The following is an 18,484-nucleotide window of genomic DNA, read 5'->3' on the forward strand; positions in this document are numbered from 1 at the left end:
AGCTTGAAAAACCACACAGCGATTGTGATGGTAAACCATACAACACCAGAGGATGAATCAGTGTCTTCTGAAGCCAAACAATTGCTGTCGCTTTAATACAAAGCCCACTTTTCAAAATTCAGTCAACAGCTGATGTGTAAAATCAAGTCCTGCCCTAAAGAGAGAGAGCTGCTTCTCTCAGCTAGCACATTTTAGTTCATATTCATGGTGTCTCAAAATAGCACAGTTGAGTACACTTAGATGTTCCTAAGATTATCTTATTAAAGAAGAACGTTTAGTATATTAAGTACAAAATTAGTGCGTGAAAATAGAGCACTTTAAGTACATTATAGAAATGTACTTTTTTCACCTGGTTGGCTCTGACTCGCCGCATTTGAGCATGATCTGTCGTAAGTATCAAATTACATTCATAATCGGCCTTACAATCGTTAAGTGTGTCTCCGTCTTCAAACACTAGCTGTAGCTGAGACTGGAAGAGTTTGTGTAACCCACATTAAAATATGGTCTAAATAAATAAACAGATAACTGCAATAATTCATAATATTCCATAGTTAATAAGTAAATGGATTAAAAATAAACATTTCATTAAGAGTTCAGAAAAAAAAAAAATGCTTCCCCTTAAGAGGTTCTCTCTTTTTAATGGTGGAAACAAGCTTTTATATAAACCCCCTTCTGGAACCTTTACTCTTAAGAGGCTCTATATATGAAAGGCCTGACAGGATCCTTTAAGGTTTTTTATAGCACCTTTTCTTCTAAGAGTGTTTTCTGCATGTTTTCTGCTAACCAGCACTGAAGGTCACACCGGGATCATGTCTGTCTTTGAAGAGTCTCTCAAACACCATCAGTCTTCCTCTCTCCGTCTGAAGACACTCAGATTAGCAGCAGGTGTGTAAGCATCGTCCTCTCACTGTTTCCCAGACTTGGACACGCAGTGGCACTGCGTGACACGCTGGATCTTGCAGTAGCAGTCGAGGCTGGTGAAGCGGTGCGGCCGGCAGAAGGCACACGACTGGAATGACTCCTGCTCCTTCTTGACGTGTCGAGGGATGAAGAAGTTGCACTGGCCGTAGCAGAAGCGGTTGATGACCGTCCGGCTCCTGCAGTCCTCCTGACTGACCGTCTACCGCAGTGGCTGCATCTTGCACCAGTCGCTCTTCAGGTACTTGTGCCCCATCACCACCAACACTTCCTGGCTGGAGGCCAGCACTTCCTGTTTGTGAACGCACCGGTCCGGAATACATTTTGGTGAGTCTTGCCTCATTTTGTTGAATTCTTTTGATTGTATATGCTGTTCATTAAAATATTGTGACACATAAGCCATGGCTTTAAACGGCTCTTTTTTAAGAGCCACCAGTTAATAATAATAATTAGTGCAGTTTACAGCACAACATCTATGTGTCATTTCTGTTTCTGCTAGATGTGCCGTAAAGAGTGCTGCTTTCAGCCCCCTAGTTGCGGGTGCATCTCTGTGATGACGTTGCAATTAATTGTGAAATGACCCGTCTATTCTCACAATTAATTCTTTAAAAAGTTAGAGCATGAAAAATTGCGACACTTGAATCTGCTGTGGTACAACAAGAGAATGGGGACAAAATACTATATCTGCAGAACCATTAATAGCCACAGGAGGGGAGCCTTTGAACACCAATGAATACAACCCAATATCTTATGGAATTCACACATAGAAACTCTTTGAATTAAATGTTTTTTTTTTGTTTTTTTTTTTAACACAGTTACACATATAAAGGCTAGTTCCACCCAGTCCTCGCGTCATCAAATCAAGATTAAACCACTGGAGTCACATGGATTACTTTTAGGATGTCTTTACTACCTTTCTGGGGCTTGAAATTGGTAGTTGTGTAGCTGTCAATGGATGGACAGAAAGATCTCAGATTTCATTAAAAAGATCTGCATTTGTGTTCTGAAGATGAACAAAAGTCTTACAAGTTTGTAATGACTCGAGGGTGAGTAACTGCCAACAATGGAAAGTCCTTTCAGTTTTCGGCCAAAATAAGAGCTTGATGGTTTATTTTCTAAGGGAACATGGTGGCGTTTGCTCACAAAACCTTTGCATTCCCTCGCAAAACTTTTGTATTGTTTGTGAGTGAAAGCTAAATTTCTCGGGGAATGCAAAACATTTGCCAGAGTACGCAAAAGCATCGCCAAATAATTTTTCTTCCTATCTTCACTTTTTTTCCTTCACGTCCCTTTAGGGGCTTCGTAATTTTCCAATATCGTTTAGCTCCAGGAAAGATAGTTTATGATTTAATTTCTATTACTATGTCTATTTCCCTACAACATATATATATATATATGTGTGTGTGTGTGTTTTATTTAAATTACTTTTAATTATTTTTTTTAATATTTAATTATAATGAGTTTGCATGGAACAGCTGCATTTTTTTAAATTCAGAGTGGCAGTTGAGAGTTGTCATGGTGACTGGCGAATCCTCAAACAACACAGAGGACCACTTGAATGACACCAGGTTTTGTCTCTCTCACTCTCACTTATTGATAAAGGGATACTACATTCTTAATAATATAAACTGTTGCATGAACAATACAATTCAGTATTTACTCCTGAAAATAAATGCAGTGAAAATGCCAGTGAATTCTTGAAATGTTTTGGTACTGTACATTTAATGCAGTAATGATCTACAGTCTATTCTGATTCATCAACACAGTTTCATTGATGATTTATAACCAACAATAAACCCAGGATAGAGCGGTTGAGTGAATGTGGTCTGGACTGTGTGGATGAGGATCATTGTGTCTCCAGAGACGCTGTAGAAGGACAGAGTTCCTGCACTGTGATCCACATACACTCCTATTCTACTGCTGATGGACTTTACACGGAGTTTAGTCTGTATGTTATTGTGTTTGAACGAGTATCTGGAGGAAGAGCAGATCAAACTCCAGGACTGATCATTACGTCCAAACCAACACTCATTACCCCGTCCCTTCCTGCTGATGCTCTTATATGACACTGATATTAACACATCACCACTCCTCTCAATCTCCCAGTAACAGCGTCCACACACACTCTCTCTACACAACACCTGATACACATCAAATCTGTCTAGATGATCAGGATACGGCTGGACTGTGTCAGTGACAGTAATCACTCTGTTACTCTCAGACAGACGGAGGTTTTTATTCACTGTGTTCAGATCCAGGTTGAGCTGATGGGAATCTGATGGAGAGAAAACACATCAGAATCAGTAATTATCAATCTGTCTGATATCTTGTGCAAATCATCATTATTATCCATCATCTAGGTCCTTTACCCAACCCAAGAAAATGGTTCATTAATATCATAGTGATATTTCACAATATTACTGTTTTTACTGTATTTTGGATCAAATAGCAGAAGAGACTTATTTCAAAAACTTTTTTTTTTAAAAATTATCTGTCAAGATATATATATTTTTTTCTTTATATTTCATTTTGTGTAATTACTATTATTATTCACCTGTATATCATGAATTTTATATTATATATGAATGTCACTGAATGCCACATAACAGATTTGACTGGATAGTTTAAATATTATCATTAGTTTCCCAAGGACCAAAAAAAGCCAAGTGAATCAAATTATATTTATGAGTGTTAAATAAATAAATAAATGCTTTAGAAATCTGGCACTGAAACCTTAATTACGTAGATTATCACAAACTGCAGCCAATCAGCAAACAGGAAGCATTCATAAAAAAATTCCAATAGAAAACAAGAAAAAACATATTGAAAACAGTGTTTTATTGTGTCTGAATGCTAAACGCAGAAGTTGTTTTCACTGGAAGTTCAGCAGCTGAGCTACAGAAAGCTGACAGAAACACTGAAGTAAACAGTCGTGGTGATGGAAATGAAACAGTCTGTTCTGGGGTCTGTTCTTTATATGTGGATTACTCAATTAGCTGGATTTCATTGTTGACTTTTAGAAAGTATAATGCATTAAAACATGACAAACAACCAATTTCAGAATCTGCAAATATTATAATGCATTTTAACTTTGGTTATAATTATATTTTTTCATAAATAATATATAATAAACATTATAAAAACCTTTATGATGCATTATACATAAGGGCTTTAAGTCTTACCAAAATTTATTTTGCAAGTAATTACAAGTTTCATCTTGTAAATCTTTGGCTTTTATGTGCTTAAACACCAAGAACACTTCAACACCTTTTGAAGATATTGCTTCCAGCGACCGCTGATGTTCTCAGAACGACCCGTTGACAAACACTAATTCACATTAAAACTCTTCTGTCATGTTTTCTTTCTCCTTCTACAGGAAAAACATGAACACACTTTGAGTTTTTCTGCTTGTTTTCTTAGTGACTTACATTGTAGGAAGTCGTTCCTGGTTCTGGGAATAATGTTGGTGATAGTGACTGTGGAAATCAACAGACATGAAGAGTGTGACTATCATGTCAAGAGAAAATGATCCCTGCATCCGTTCCTAAGACATTTCTAATGTGATCTTCTACATGATATGAGATGATGGAGGATCATTTCTGAGAGCAGATGAATCTCCAGGACTTTACCTCTGTCAGAGATCTTCTTCAGCTCCTCTTTGCAGAAATCCTCCAGTTTGTCTCTCAGCTGAAGGACAGATTCTCTCACGACATCGAAAGAGGAGAGAGAACTGAAGGGATCGTCATTTACGTCTGTAGATTCAGGAGGAGCTGAGAGAGACTGGAAACTCTACAGAAAGCAGAAATCAAAGCTCATCACCTCCACACTTCAGACAATAACCTGCACTACTGTCAGATTTGAGCAGCTCTTGTTGATCTTTAGTAACTCTCCTCAATCCAGCACTTTCACAGCATCAGCTTCATTCTTCTCATATTCATTATATCATGTTAGAGCTGTAAGATCTAGTGTTTGACACTTACACTATATGTGAACTTTCTAGGAAAACACTTGATGATCAAACATCTGCCAGTAACATAAATGTAACAGATCAAGAGCATCAATGGAGTCACATGACAGGGTTGAGTAGATTTGATCAGGAAAAGCAGCTCAAAATCAATGAGTAGATTGACCTTTATTTATAATTTTTGAGCAGTTAGTGGCTCTGAAATTCACAAGGACTCTTAGGACACGATCCCAAGGTCAGGTTTTGTGGTTTAAATTCGCTGAAGCAGAGGTAAAATCCAGCCTTACTTTCTGTTTGAGGACTAAATATTAAATATTAGTGAAGTTTTGAACTGTTGTCATCTGGAAGCTCAATGTATCTTTCAGAAAAGAAAAAAGTTTCCTAAGAGATTTCCAGAGCTGAACTGCATTTGTAAGTGTGTCTCTTTCAAAAGAAGAAGATCAGATGAGAGTCTGACTGATGATTATATAATAACCGAACACACAGATCAACACTTCAGTCAACGGCTCATTCTGCTCTCATGAAATGTTTCTCTGTGAGTCTCTTGCTCAAGTCCACTATGATCCTGTTCTTCTAGATCTCTGTTACCTGCAGGAAATGGATGTGATCCTGTGTGTGTGAAAGCTGCTCCAGCTCAGCGTCTCTCCTCCTCAGATCATTGATCTCCTGCTCCAGTCGCTCCAGTCGTCCTTCAGCTCGACTCACTGCAGTCTTTTCCTGATCTCTGATCCGCTGTGTGGCCTCAGAGCGGCTTCTCTCAATGGAGCGGATGAGCTCAGTGAAGATCCTCTCACTGTCCTCCACTGCTGTCTGTGCAGAGCGCTGTTAGGACACACATCACAATCACACAGTGGCTTCAGTGAGTCCTGACTGAGACTTCTCAAACTTCTCTTCTTCTCCAGACTCACCTTATGAGACTCCACAGCCTCTCTCAGCTGCTGAAGATCTTTCTCTCTCTGCTGGATCCTCTGCTGGAACGACCTCTGCGTCTCCTTCAGCTGGTGCTAAACGACAAACCGATCACAGGAGAAACATCACATAAATCATCAAGTAAACAGATATGAATCCAGTATCAGTGAAGTGCTGAGATTGAGGGGTTAAAGATCTTGGATGGTAAGGTTATAGGTTTTTATTATATTACAGCATTATTTCATCAATGTCTAGTTTTATAGGAATAGTTCACCCAGAAATGTAAATTCTTTACAAACTTGTATGATTTTCTCTTGCAGAACACAAAAGAAGATATTCTGAATAATGTCTGTTTCTAGAGCCCAAATCAAATATGGCGACACGTCAATAACAGTAATAAAAACCTCACTGGCTCATGTGTTTCACATGACTAAACATGCAAATATATTTGACTTTTCCTATCACTTAAGAAGATTTATGTTATGTTTCAATTTGCATATAATGGTCATAAATAATATTCAAAATTAGAATTACTGTGTCCCAAATTGTAGTATGATTATTCCAAAGATACCCGGATGATCTACTATTACTGTTTAGAATCCGGAGTGAAGATCGATGCACACTCTAACGGATAATATTGCCCACAACCCACTGTGCGATGGATGTGGATTCGATTATAACTAAAAAAAACAAATGAATAAAAAGTGTTAAAGAAACCACAAACATGGTGGATGGACGAGTCTGATGGTTAAGTAGAAAGGTTTAGATAAATAAGTTTGAGTGAATAATAATCAGTATATAACCTGACGAAAAGATATTTATTCAATGTTATCCATGTTATTTTTCATCTGCAACACCATTATGAACTTTTGTAATGATACGTTTGTCATTAACTTTTAAATGCATCATTACGCAAACACATGAGGAGTGTCTAGTCATGAAAGACCCAATACTGGCAGATCAACCTGCTACTACATTTCTCCCTGAAATGGTAAGAAAGTAAATTAAATTGAATGTGGAGGACGTTAAATGTGATAAGATGATTGACAGGACAGTGTAAACTGTGACAGGATGTGTGTAAGTAAGTGATAGAGATGTCCGTTAATGGCGTACATAATGCCCTCCACAAATATTGGCACCCTTAGTAAATATGAGCAAAGGCGGCTGTGAAAATAAATCTGCATCGTTTATCCTTTTGATCTTTCATTAAAAAAGTTAACAATATCCTAACCTTTCATTGAAGTAAAACAATTGAAAATGGGGGAAAAGGCTCATGAAATAAATGTTTTTCTCCAAAACACGTTGACCACAATTATTGGCACCCAGCAGCCAATAGCTCTGAGTCTTCACCTATAACTCCTGATGAGTTTGGAGAACATCAGAGACCATTCCTTCATGAGGAATCTCTCCAGATCCTTCAGATTCCCAGCTCCATGTTGGTGCTTCTTCTCTTCAGTTCACTCATTTTCTTCAGGGTTCAGGTCAGAGGACTGGGATAGTCATGGCAGAAGCTTCATTTTGTGCTCAGTGACACATTTTTGTGTTGGTTTTGGTGTTTGTTTTGGATCATTGTCCTGATGGAAGATTTCTTACAAGATTTCTAGCAGAAGCGTTCAGGTTTTGATTTTTATCTGTTGGTATTTGATAGAATCCATGATACCATGTATCTGAACAAGATGTCCAGGACCTCCAGCAGAAAAATAGGCCCACAACATTAAAGATCCGGCAGTATATTTAACCATAGGCATGGGGTACTTTTTATCCCTGTGTGCACCAAACCCATCTGGTGGGTTTGCTGCCAAAAAGCTCTTTTTTTAGTTTCATCTGACCATAGAAGCCGGTCCCATTTGAAGTTCCAGTCTTGTCTGACAACTGAATATGCTGAAGATTGTTTCTGGATGAGTGAGGAGGTTTTTTCTTTAAACCCTACCAAACAACTTGAAAGGGTTAAAATACCTTCTTTTGTGTTCCTCAGAAATGAAAGTCATACCAGTTTGTATTCAGAATTCAGCAATTCAGAAGTAAATGATGAATGTGAACTTCTGGTTTAAAGGGGTCCTATTAAGGAGCCCAATCATTTATTCCTGTCAATCATCATTACGAACGTATACCAGCAGCAGTCATTGCACCATCCCAGTGACAATTCTTACAGCATCTCTCCACCTCCCCATCACTGGTTATGGTAAAGCGCGTTACATTTCTAACACACACTCTAAGCAGTAGACCAATCACAACGGACTCGGACCGGCTGACCAATCAGAGCAGACTGATTTTTGAAAGGCAGGTTTTAAAGAAACTGAAACTAAAACAGTGTTCAGACAGAGGGTGTAAACAGACATTAAACGATTTAAATGTATTTTAGTAGACCCCATAAACAAAATGATGAACCTGTAAATGATCATAATGGGACTCTTTAAGTTCATACCTGTTTCTCTGTCCTCTGTGCTGCAGCTGATACAGTGTCGTGGTTTTTATGTTCATCCATACACAGCACACATATACACTTCTGGTCAGTGCGGCAGAAAACCTCAAGGATCTTGTCGTGTTTCGGGCAGATCATCTCCTGCAGTCGTCCAGTGGCTTCAGTCAGATTGTGTCTCTTTCCATTAAACAAACTCTCATGTTGTTCAAGGTGAATCTGACAGTAAGAGTTCAGACACACCAGACAGGACTTGACGGCTTTGTGTTTTCTTCCAGTACAGACGTCACACTGCACATCTCCAGCTCCAGCGTAACAGTCAGCAGGAAGATTAATCTTCTTCAGTTTCTCCACCATTTCAGCCAGAATGGTGTTTTTAGCTAAAGCAGGTCTTGGACTGAAGGTCTGTCTGCACTGAGGGCAGCTGTAGACTCTCTTCTGATCCTCCTGATCCCAGCAGTCTGTAATACAGATCTTACAGTAACTGTGTCCACAGGGAATGGTCACTGGATCCTTCAGGAGATCCAGACACACTGAACACATGAACTCATCCTGAGAAAATCTGGCTTCTGCCATTTTACTGCAGCAATACAGAGACACAAACACACAACAGCTCGACTACACTTAAGTTTCTCTTTCTCTGAACTCATTTGATTCCTGTTTCCTGGTTCTGTGTTTGAGTGACGTGTGCAAAACAGGCGTGTCTGTAAAGCAGTTTCCTCATTCCTGGTCAAGGAGAGTCTCATTGCTGCTAAGTTTGTAGTTCCTACACACGTTGTATTTAATCAGTCTCAGAAACACTATAAGTTAGAGAGAAGCAAGACAGAATTATTGTTCCTTAAAGTCACAATGAAATCAAATTTGCCAAATCTTTTTTTTATTATTGAATATTGCAGTATTTATTATAAATGGTTTATCCACACACATCATTTTGTTAAATTCATGTGTGCTTGTAATCTTGAATCAAAATAACTTCCCCTCTCTCTTGCAGCAACATCTCCTCCCTGGTGATGTGTTTACTGGCGTGAGGGCGGGGCAACCTGTCACTCACATGAGATCCACCAATAGCAAACCACAACCATCCAATCAATTCCCCATGGACAATAACAAGCCCCGCCCTACATTTGTTCTTGTTCCAGAAGCCGTTTCACTCAGTTATATGTCACAATTGTGAAATTACTATCATAACATATTTCATGCTGACATTAGTGATGGGGAGTCGACTCCAAAAGAGTCGATTCCTCGACTCTGATTAGCCCCAGAGTCGGGGTCGACTCCAGCACAGGAATCGACTCTCGGTGTCGACTCTGCTGCTGTGTCCAGAATCGCTCACTTGTTTACTGATTCTTGAATCCATAAGCCTACATAATGCATGGCAGTTAAGTGCATAATGTCTATGGTTAAGTGCACTAAGCAAGGAGTGAACGAAATGAAGCAAGGAATTCGGACACTGACGAATCGCGCCAGAGAGCTGTCGCAGAAACTTTGTCACATACATTTATGTAGCTTACTTTAGAAATAGATAACAGTCATAGTGACTTTAGTTTGTAATTATACATACCTCTGTGTCAGCTTTAGTATTGATGGTAGCTTATATTATTGCAGTAAATATAGATTTGATTTTTCATAGTTAACAGTGTTCACAGTGGGAGTCGGGAGTCGGAGTCGACTCCAAAAAACCTGGAATCGAACACCCCTAGCTGACATTAAAACCTCATGAATGAGTATCATTAAATATTTAGTCTTTTAAATGATAAATAGGGATTATTTTTGCTGTGAGTTATGTTTTCATACATTTAATCAAAGTTTGGAGTCTCAGATTATCAGAAAATTTACAGTAAAATCAATATATTTGACATACATTTTTAAGTGATGAACAAAGAAAGAAATATGATTCTTTCTGGTTGTTTTTGACAACTTGCCATAATGCCATAAAGTAGAGCCTACCTTGTGGTGGTGTTATTAAAAAATAAATTGTTGCAAATGTCTAAAGATTTTTTGGAGTTTGCCTATTCCCAGCAGCTATTTTTTTTTTATTTTTTTATTTATTTATTTTTTTTATGTACACTGTCAAGCCAGAAGGACCACGTGCTGTAATGGATGGACTCAGAGAGGTTGTACAGGTGATTTTGTGAGATCAACCACTATCACTGGTGTACACACAGCACTCTACACTTTGAATCTAGTGGCAAAGAATATTTTTATAAGAGGAACGTATTGAGGAACTGATAGCCATGTCTCTACCTGTGCCCTGAGTTGCAAAACCTCTGGGAGTGAGCACAAGAACCATACGCCGGAGAATGTCAGTGTGGCAAGCGGTGTGATTGATAATGAGTGTCACCTGAGTGCCACACCGGTCTCGTATCTATGAACCATTGTGAACATACAGAGCTTTCTGAACCACTGTCAGCAGGTAATTAAACAGGAAGTGTTTGTCAGATCTCACAATGGGTTTTACGAGAGAACACAAAAGCTTTGAAAAATATTTTTTTCTCCCATCCCAAATTTGAACATTTTTCAATAAAATTATATTCGAATACAGTAGTGGCCAAAAGTAAGATTGACATCTTCACCCTTTATTCATATATTATAAAAATATGTCAAAGATAAATATATTGCTTAGTTGTGTTTGTAGTCAATTATTTTATTCGTGATAATGCATTGTAACATGCCAAATTGGATATAGGCTCTCATACAAATAAATAAAAAACACATGCAAATAGAGAACCATTGTGTTATGTGTGTTATGACAGTAGTTTACAGTAAATTGTGCATTTAATTTGTTTCTGTTCTCCTATGACGTAACAGTAACCAGGGCCTGCTGGAATATTTTGAAGCTGGGACTTCTGGGGCACATGGTCACTGTCATGGAGGCTGAGCAGAGGAAGGAGATCTAAACAGCTTGTTTTTGTTCAGCACTTGCACATTATTATTATTATAGCCATTTTTTGCACTTTACAGTATGTTTATTGTTCAGTTTGTTCAAAGAATAATACAAAATTTAATTATTTTTTTTTTAGTCTAGACATTACAATTATTTTATTCATTTTAATAAATCTGACGTCATATATTTCTGTATTGTTTTTCACATTACATCCAAAGCTGATTACAATGCTATGATTACAATTACAATACTGTGAACACAAATTAACATATTAAGAACTTTAATGATTAATTATCATTCAAAACAAACTATTATTACACATAAAAATTAGCATATTAAGTAATTCATTCATCTTGCCTGTTAAAATATTGTAGCTTGCACATCATTTTCTTCTGGTTGCCCATGCTCAGGTACTGGCTGAACAGGGGGCCGTATGTTTGACCTCAGTGTAGACGATAGAGGTGATCCACACTGAAATTGTCTCCATGTTCCTCACAGATATTATGGAGCACACAGCAGGTCAGCACCATCTTCTTTACAAGTTCCAGGCTCCAATCATTTCTCTTCAGGAGACAGCGCAATCGTCCTTTCAGCCTCCCAAAGCTCATCTCCACTACAGACCTTGCACTGCTTAATCTGTATGTCTGTTGTTGGGGGGTTAATCTGCCGGTGTCTGACAAGAGTTTTATTACTCTGCAGGGGGTGAGCAGGGTCTCCTATTAGGTAATGTCCAACATCACAGCCAGCAATGTTCACTTTGTTTTGACCCAACAGATGTCCATCAAGTCAAGTCATCTTCATTTATATAGCGCTTTTCACAATACAGATTGTTTCAAAGCAGCTTCACGGTGATAGTAGGAAAATTAATGGACAGATTGTTTTGGCTTTACAGCAATCAAATGTAAAATAACTCTGGATAGTCTTCACTTCATTCAAATTACATTCGTGCACAAGATGGCGTCTGTCAACTTCTGGGATATGAGAGTGTGCGTTAGTACTTCTGTTTTAAGCATTTCCGCACTGGAATAACAAGAGTTTTGATATCGACACTAGAACTAGCTAGTAAGTAAGAATGAGTGGATACACCTGTATACCTACATAGAATTTCTTCAAAGGTATAATATTCCAATAATCCCTAAAGAATATTGTATAGTGTTTGATGCTATACCATCCAGATTAAAATGTCTGTTTAAAGGAAATGTGAATAAGGAGACTGTGAGTCTCAGACCTGATGTTGCAATTAACAGAGTTACTATTAATGATAGAAGATGGAATAATTGCTTTATCAGGAAGTTACTAACAGAATACAGCCTAATATCTTAAAAAACAAAAACAAACGGTTGCTGCCTAAAAAATATTGCATAAATAAGGTGAGAGAAGTACATTTTATAATACTCCATCTGGTGTACCCAGTTAAAACTTAGATTTCATACGGAGGTAGATGTTATATGTAATTTCAGTGGGACTTTTTAACTGCATTTATAGCAAAATGTTTTGGAGAGATTTGGAATGTTTCCTTTGTAAATGCCTAGGCATGAAAGTTTACTTTTTCTGAAAAATATGTATTTTCTTATTTTTTATTTTAATAGACAAAGATTACCACCAAATCTGGCCTTTATTGTTAATCTTTGTTTGATTATGGGGAAATACCATATACATACACAGAAATGGGCTAAAGGAAAACCCAACATTTTGTTATTTCAGATAGATATGAAAAATTATATTGAGTTACTACTTGGGTTGAAAAACAATAAAGCAAAACGCACTAGGTCTCTTTGTGAAGCTTTTATGTTATTTATATGATGATCTCATACCTGTTCTTTTTTTCTGTTTGTTTTTTTTTCTTTCTTTCTTTCTTTTTTTTTTTTACTTGTATTATTATTTGTATTATATTGTATATTTTCTATTTCTTTATTGTAGTTTATATTTGTTCAGTACCTTTATATTATGTTGTTAAATTCCTTAAGAATCCGTTTTCTGCTATATATATATATATATATATATATATATATATATATATACACATATATATATATATATATAGAAAAAATATCTATTCTTATTTCTTTCTGAGTAATGCGTGCGTCGCAGTTGTGACGTCACTGGCGCGCAGCGCGTTCTCGCTTCAGTGCGGGGGAGCGCGCTGCGCGTTCTCGCTTCAGTGCGCGGGAGATCTGAGCGGAGAAAGATGTGCGTTTTGTTCGCTCGCGTTCAAAAGTGTCTTAAAAGGGAAAATCAGTGATTAATATATCTGTGTTTCGTTAAAATGTGTAAATGAGATGCATGACTATACTTATAACCAAGTTTAAAGCCGTTTTATCTGCAAAAAGTGTAGTTTTAATCGAGGGATGCAGCGTGAGGTTGTATGTTAGCTTCAAAGTTATTAGCCTGTGAAGCGAGAACTTCTCTTCTGTGTTTGAATGTTTGACAGGAGCAGGAAACATTAATAATACAACGATTAATAACTGCATGTTTCCAACTTGTGCAGGTATAGTTACATATTTTGATTAGCCTTTGACATCTAATTGGTTTTTATATATATATATATATATATTACACACACACAATATTAAATTTCAGCGGTTCACTTGATTTCTTAATCAGAAGGACGATGGATGTTGGTTGTGATACAAATGGATGATTCTTAGTTAGTTTTAGTTAATGTGTATGGTTTTAATAGATCTGATATGATTGCTACTCTTATCTCAGAGATTTCTCTGCTTGTTCTTGGTAATTAGAGATTTATAATGAAGCCCCTAACTTTCTTGAAGACCAGTATCCTCCCAGAAAGTGATATTAATCCAGTCATTTTTGATATCTGTCAGTCTTTAAATTTGATTGATGCAGATGCATTCCTGAATCCTGATTCCATCTCTTTTTCTTTTTCTTGGTTTAAGTCAGATTTTTTTAAACCCAAAAATCACATATTGATTTATGGTTGGTCTCCGTGTCTTTGATTTCATTTTTGATGTCTGTTTCTTGCACTTCTTCACCATTAACTGATCATTGTGGTTTTGAGTTGGTCCTGAAGCCACATAATTCAAGAACACAATAATCCTGGCTACTGGAAATTAAATCGTTCCTTGCTTCTAAATGAATCTTACTGCACAGGCATAAAGCAGTTAATAAAATCAACTCGACGCTCAAAAAAATGATTTTATGATACTGTTCAGTTTATTTTAAAATAAATTATTTTCATTTAACACTGTTGTATTAGGTTTCTCATTTAAACAATTGAATCGTGTTAACCCTTTAGGACCCAAAGCTAAAATAGCCTGTTTTCACATGTTTTTATTTTTTAATTCTAAGAATTCTCACACAATGTGCAAAGAGGTTGTTTTTTTTTCTTCATTTTTAAATTTACATGGAAAAATAAAGTGGAACACATCAGCTGGAAATCTTTAATCCAGCCGTACTCAAAGGGAGGTTTGAATTTTATTTAAAATAAATTGGTTAAAAAATGTTTAAAGGGGAATTTGGTTTGGTTCTGGATTCCTAATTTGATTTTTAAAAGATGTGGAATTTTACCTTTTTTTTTTTTTTTTTTTTTTTGCTTTCTTGTGATTTTAAATGTACGAGACTACCTATTTCATAAGCAAGCTCTTGAATCATGGAAGCTGATATTTAAACATTTTTTCTCACATCATATGGAATAATCAATATATGTTATCGTCTCGTAAATCCCTTTTCTTTCCTGATTCGTTTAATAAGGGTATTGTTTTTGTGTCAGACTTGGTAAACAATAATGAAGACTTTTATTCTTATAATGACTTTATTGAACTATATGGTATAAATGCATCAAAACAGAAGTACATTAAGTTTACAAAGACAGTCCCTTCTAATTTGCTGTTCTTGGTGAAATCTTATAAATTATACTGTAATTTGAGTTTGAATATCCCTCAACTTCTTATTTTACCTTCTTTTTTTTTTTCTTCTTTTTTTTTTTGGCTTTCTTGTGATTTTAAATCTACCTATGAAGCTTTCAAACTTTCGTAAGCAAGCTCTTGAGTCATGGAAGCTGATCTTTAAACATTTTTTCTCGCATCATATGGAATAATCAATATATGTTATCGTCTCGTAAATCCCTTTTATTTCCTGATTCGTTTAATAAGGGTAAACAATAATGAAGACTTTTATAAAGATTTTATTGAACTATATGGTATAAATGCATCAAAACAGAAGTACATTAAGTTTACAAAGGCAGTCCCTTCTAACTTGCTGTTCTTGGTGAAATCTTATAAATTATACTGTAATTTGAGTTTGAATATCCCTCAACTTCTTATTCAAGGGATTAATATCTTGGATGTTAAATGTACAAATCAGTTTAAGAAACTACATCACTGCTAGTGATAATTCAATTATTAAGGCTTATGGGAAATGGTTTGCACTTTTCCCAAATATTACATTTCATAAGGTATGGACAGCGACAAAACAATTTTTGTTTAATAATAAAATGAAGTCCATTTAAAAATTATTTATCATTATTACTGTTGTAATAAATACTTAAGTAAATTTAAACGAAACGTTTCCCCTCTTTGCTCCTTTTGCCAAGAGGAGGAAGAATCTCTTTTATCCTAAATATTTTTGGCTTCATATTTCAGCTTCCTTACTTCTTATATTTCACCAGTAGTGTAATATTTCTGTCAGTAATGTTCTTTTTCACTCTGATGTCTCTGAAAATGAAAACTTTGTTTGTATGATGGGTAAATACCAGATTCATAAAGCAAGATACCTTCAATTCAAACCAAACTAAAGTATTTGCTTATGATTTACAATTATTATTGTCATCACTTAAGAAAATCTCCAACTATAAAAGCTTTGAAAACATCCCGTATTATAGAACATTTTTTATGTAAATTGTTTTTTTTTCTTCTCTGTATCCCCAGACATTCGCATTAATTGTTCTGTATTATTTCTATTTCGACAAAGACTCCTTAGGTCTCTTTGTCGAGTGACAACGCCACTCACTGTGTTGTGCAGCTCCCAAGTCTTTCTGTGAAGGTCATTGGAGGCACATGCAGTTCAACAATGCAGCAGTATCTCAGCTTCTCCAATGGCTGCATCAGGTGGGTCTTGTTTTATTAGTGTGATCAAGATTTTTTACAACTGCTGGCAGGTTCTTCTTTAAAGGCTTTCTTTCTATATGCCCACCGAATGCCAGAGAGCCTTTGTGTTTCCATTGGACACTCATCTGGATACACGTGTTTCTGTGTCTTTACAAGCGAAGCATGCTGCTTTGAGGAGTTTGCGATGAAAGGATAAAGCTTTTCCACCAAGTCAAAAAAGCTTTCCAAAGGAATGCTTGACCTAAATTCTGTGGGTGGTCACTGGTCTGAGATTGGGCCTGTTCTTACAGGTGTTCAGTTTTCAGCCCTTTACTTTTTTCCCCATGGTCAGCTTTTTTATTTTTGTTTATTTATTATTAACATTTCTAGTTTAGGATCAATACTTGTAACCAGTCATGGAGGAGGATCTTTTCCAAATCAATCCGCTTGATATGATCTCTTTCCAAGCCGCATCTTGTACAACAGTACTCCTAGAGAATACACTGTTGCAAGGCCTATTATAATTTTGTGAAATATGTACTATTGAACTTCGAATAAGCAGACTTCTTCAAGCGTCTACTAGAACTGAAGTCTATTAATTTGACCTGCAAGGTGTTTTGGATGATGAGCAGGTTTTCCAGCTTGATGTCGCTGTGGAAGACGCCCCTTTCACAGCATATTGTTGCGGCAGTGACAACCTGATGCATCACAACTCGTGCTTTCGACTCGCTGATTCTGCCACCACACTGCAGTAAAAACTGCACCATATTTACATGGCGTGGGCCGCTCTAAGACCAGTATGAATTCATCTGGTGTCTCATACCAGTCCAGCAGCTTTATAATGTGACGAAAGCTGGGTCCTTTGCTCAGAAGAACCTTCATTGTGACCTCTTTTGGAAGGGATTTGCTAAATAGACCCTAAATTATATTAAAGTGAGATAATTAGGGCATGTGGTTTAACTAATCTGAATTACTACAACAGAATTATGTCTAACATTTGTTCAGCCAGCCTATTTACAATTCAGACATTTTACAAGTCTTCTGTCTTCACATATTTGAGTGCCACCTGTTTTCCAATGGAAGGGGGGAAAAATCCATCCTCAGTCCATATTTTCATTAGGATAAGACAGAAAGATAAGATAAGAAGACGTTATGTTGGGGTATGTGGTAGCAAACTGACCTGTCTTTCCCTTTTAACTTAAATTTCATCCTCAGTTTCCCATGAAATGGTGCTGTTGTTCTCCTGTTATTCATGGCACAGTTGGAGAAGTACTGTTATTAGTGCTGATGCCCCCTTGCTCTTGCCTGGGAATATCAATAACCTGGGCAGCGGTGGTGAGGGAAGACACTCGGCTGTTCTCTTCATGTCTGTCCAGTGACAGAACAATGCTGTTGCTGTCATTAACATCCTCCGCAGCGGTGAGGAGTGACACACAGCTGTACTTTGGGTGTTGCTCTTCTCTTCAACTTCACCATCAAAGCACCTCAGAAACGGTTGGCTGCTGTCATTTCTGCACAGACTCTGTTGGGCTTCAATGGTAGTTTTCTTGGATTTCCGAGAAAAAGCCCATCTAAGGAACCTCCCTTCTTCTTTTCTGCTGTCTCTGGGACAGGGCTTAGTGACATACATGCAGCAGCATCTTGCTCTAAAATGTAAGTGTGCCATTTGCACTGCCCCATTGCTCCAGCTGTCTCTCTGATGTTCAGTCACAAACTTTTATCACAAGTCGACTGACCTTTTATAGCACAGATCGAATGAAGAACGACAGATCGATTGTTATACCAGAAACCAACTGAACTACACTTCAACCCTGAGCAGATTTCCATATATATGAACGACTCGAGCTGTGACGTCACAAGTAGTCAAACGCTAAAAATATACGGCGGAGATGCATGCAAACGATAACTGCTATTGTTTAGGCATAAAATATATATCTTTATGAACTTGCCTGTATTTAAAAACATTTCTTCTTTCAAAAGCTTCATGTCATGATTACAACTTCTCACGTCAAACATGGAGCTCAATGTTCATAATCGACTCGAGTTAAAAAGTGTACTGTAATTCACAAACATTGATGCTTCAATAATGATTTAAACATTTGATAAAAGTAATTATATTGTGACCACCCTGCATTATCTGGGTCACAAAAATATTAAATTACTTTTTTATTCCATATATATATATATATATATATATATGTCTATTTTACATACAGTATACATTTAAGTTTTATTTAAATTACTTTTATTTAATTATGAGTTTGCACAGAACAACTGCATTTTCTGAATTCAAAGTGGCAGTTGAGAGCACTTGAATGACACCAAGTTTTGTCTCTCTCACTCTT

General features: G+C 36.8%; 2 protein-coding genes across 2 annotated transcripts in view; one reads left to right on the forward strand and one right to left on the reverse strand.

The window, feature by feature from the left end:
* LOC127510587 (tripartite motif-containing protein 16-like) overlaps positions 1 to 18,484 on the forward strand; it is a 295,864-nt gene that overhangs the window by 149,805 nt on the left and 127,575 nt on the right. The window lies entirely within an intron of this gene.
* LOC127510623 (tripartite motif-containing protein 16-like) lies at positions 2,622 to 8,873 on the reverse strand. Its single transcript, XM_051890424.1, has 6 exons — positions 8,217 to 8,873; positions 5,791 to 5,886; positions 5,471 to 5,704; positions 4,548 to 4,707; positions 4,347 to 4,394; positions 2,622 to 3,193 (listed from the first exon to the last, which is right to left on the reverse strand). Exons 1-6 carry the CDS (start codon positions 8,784 to 8,786, stop codon positions 2,676 to 2,678), a joined length of 1,626 nt encoding a protein of 541 aa, XP_051746384.1. The 5' UTR covers positions 8,787 to 8,873; the 3' UTR covers positions 2,622 to 2,675.

The sequence above is a fragment of the Ctenopharyngodon idella genome, chromosome 4 (assembly GCF_019924925.1).
Source record: "Ctenopharyngodon idella isolate HZGC_01 chromosome 4, HZGC01, whole genome shotgun sequence".
NCBI lineage: Eukaryota > Metazoa > Chordata > Actinopteri > Cypriniformes > Xenocyprididae > Ctenopharyngodon > Ctenopharyngodon idella.

What these genes read in the sequence shown, in the direction of transcription:
- LOC127510623 (XM_051890424.1), bottom strand. Translation starts at nt 8,786, where the DNA reads ATGGCAGAAGCCAGATTTTCTCAGGATGAGTTCATGTGTTCAGTGTGT. An exon ending in CACAGAGGACAGAGAAACAG is followed by an intron (nt 5,887 to 8,216) that starts GTATGAACTTAA and finishes TTTGTCGTTTAG; the next exon opens with CACCAGCTGAAGGAGACGCA. An exon ending in ATCACATCCATTTCCTGCAG is followed by an intron (nt 4,708 to 5,470) that starts GTAACAGAGATC and finishes TGCTTTCTGTAG; the next exon opens with AGTTTCCAGTCTCTCTCAGC.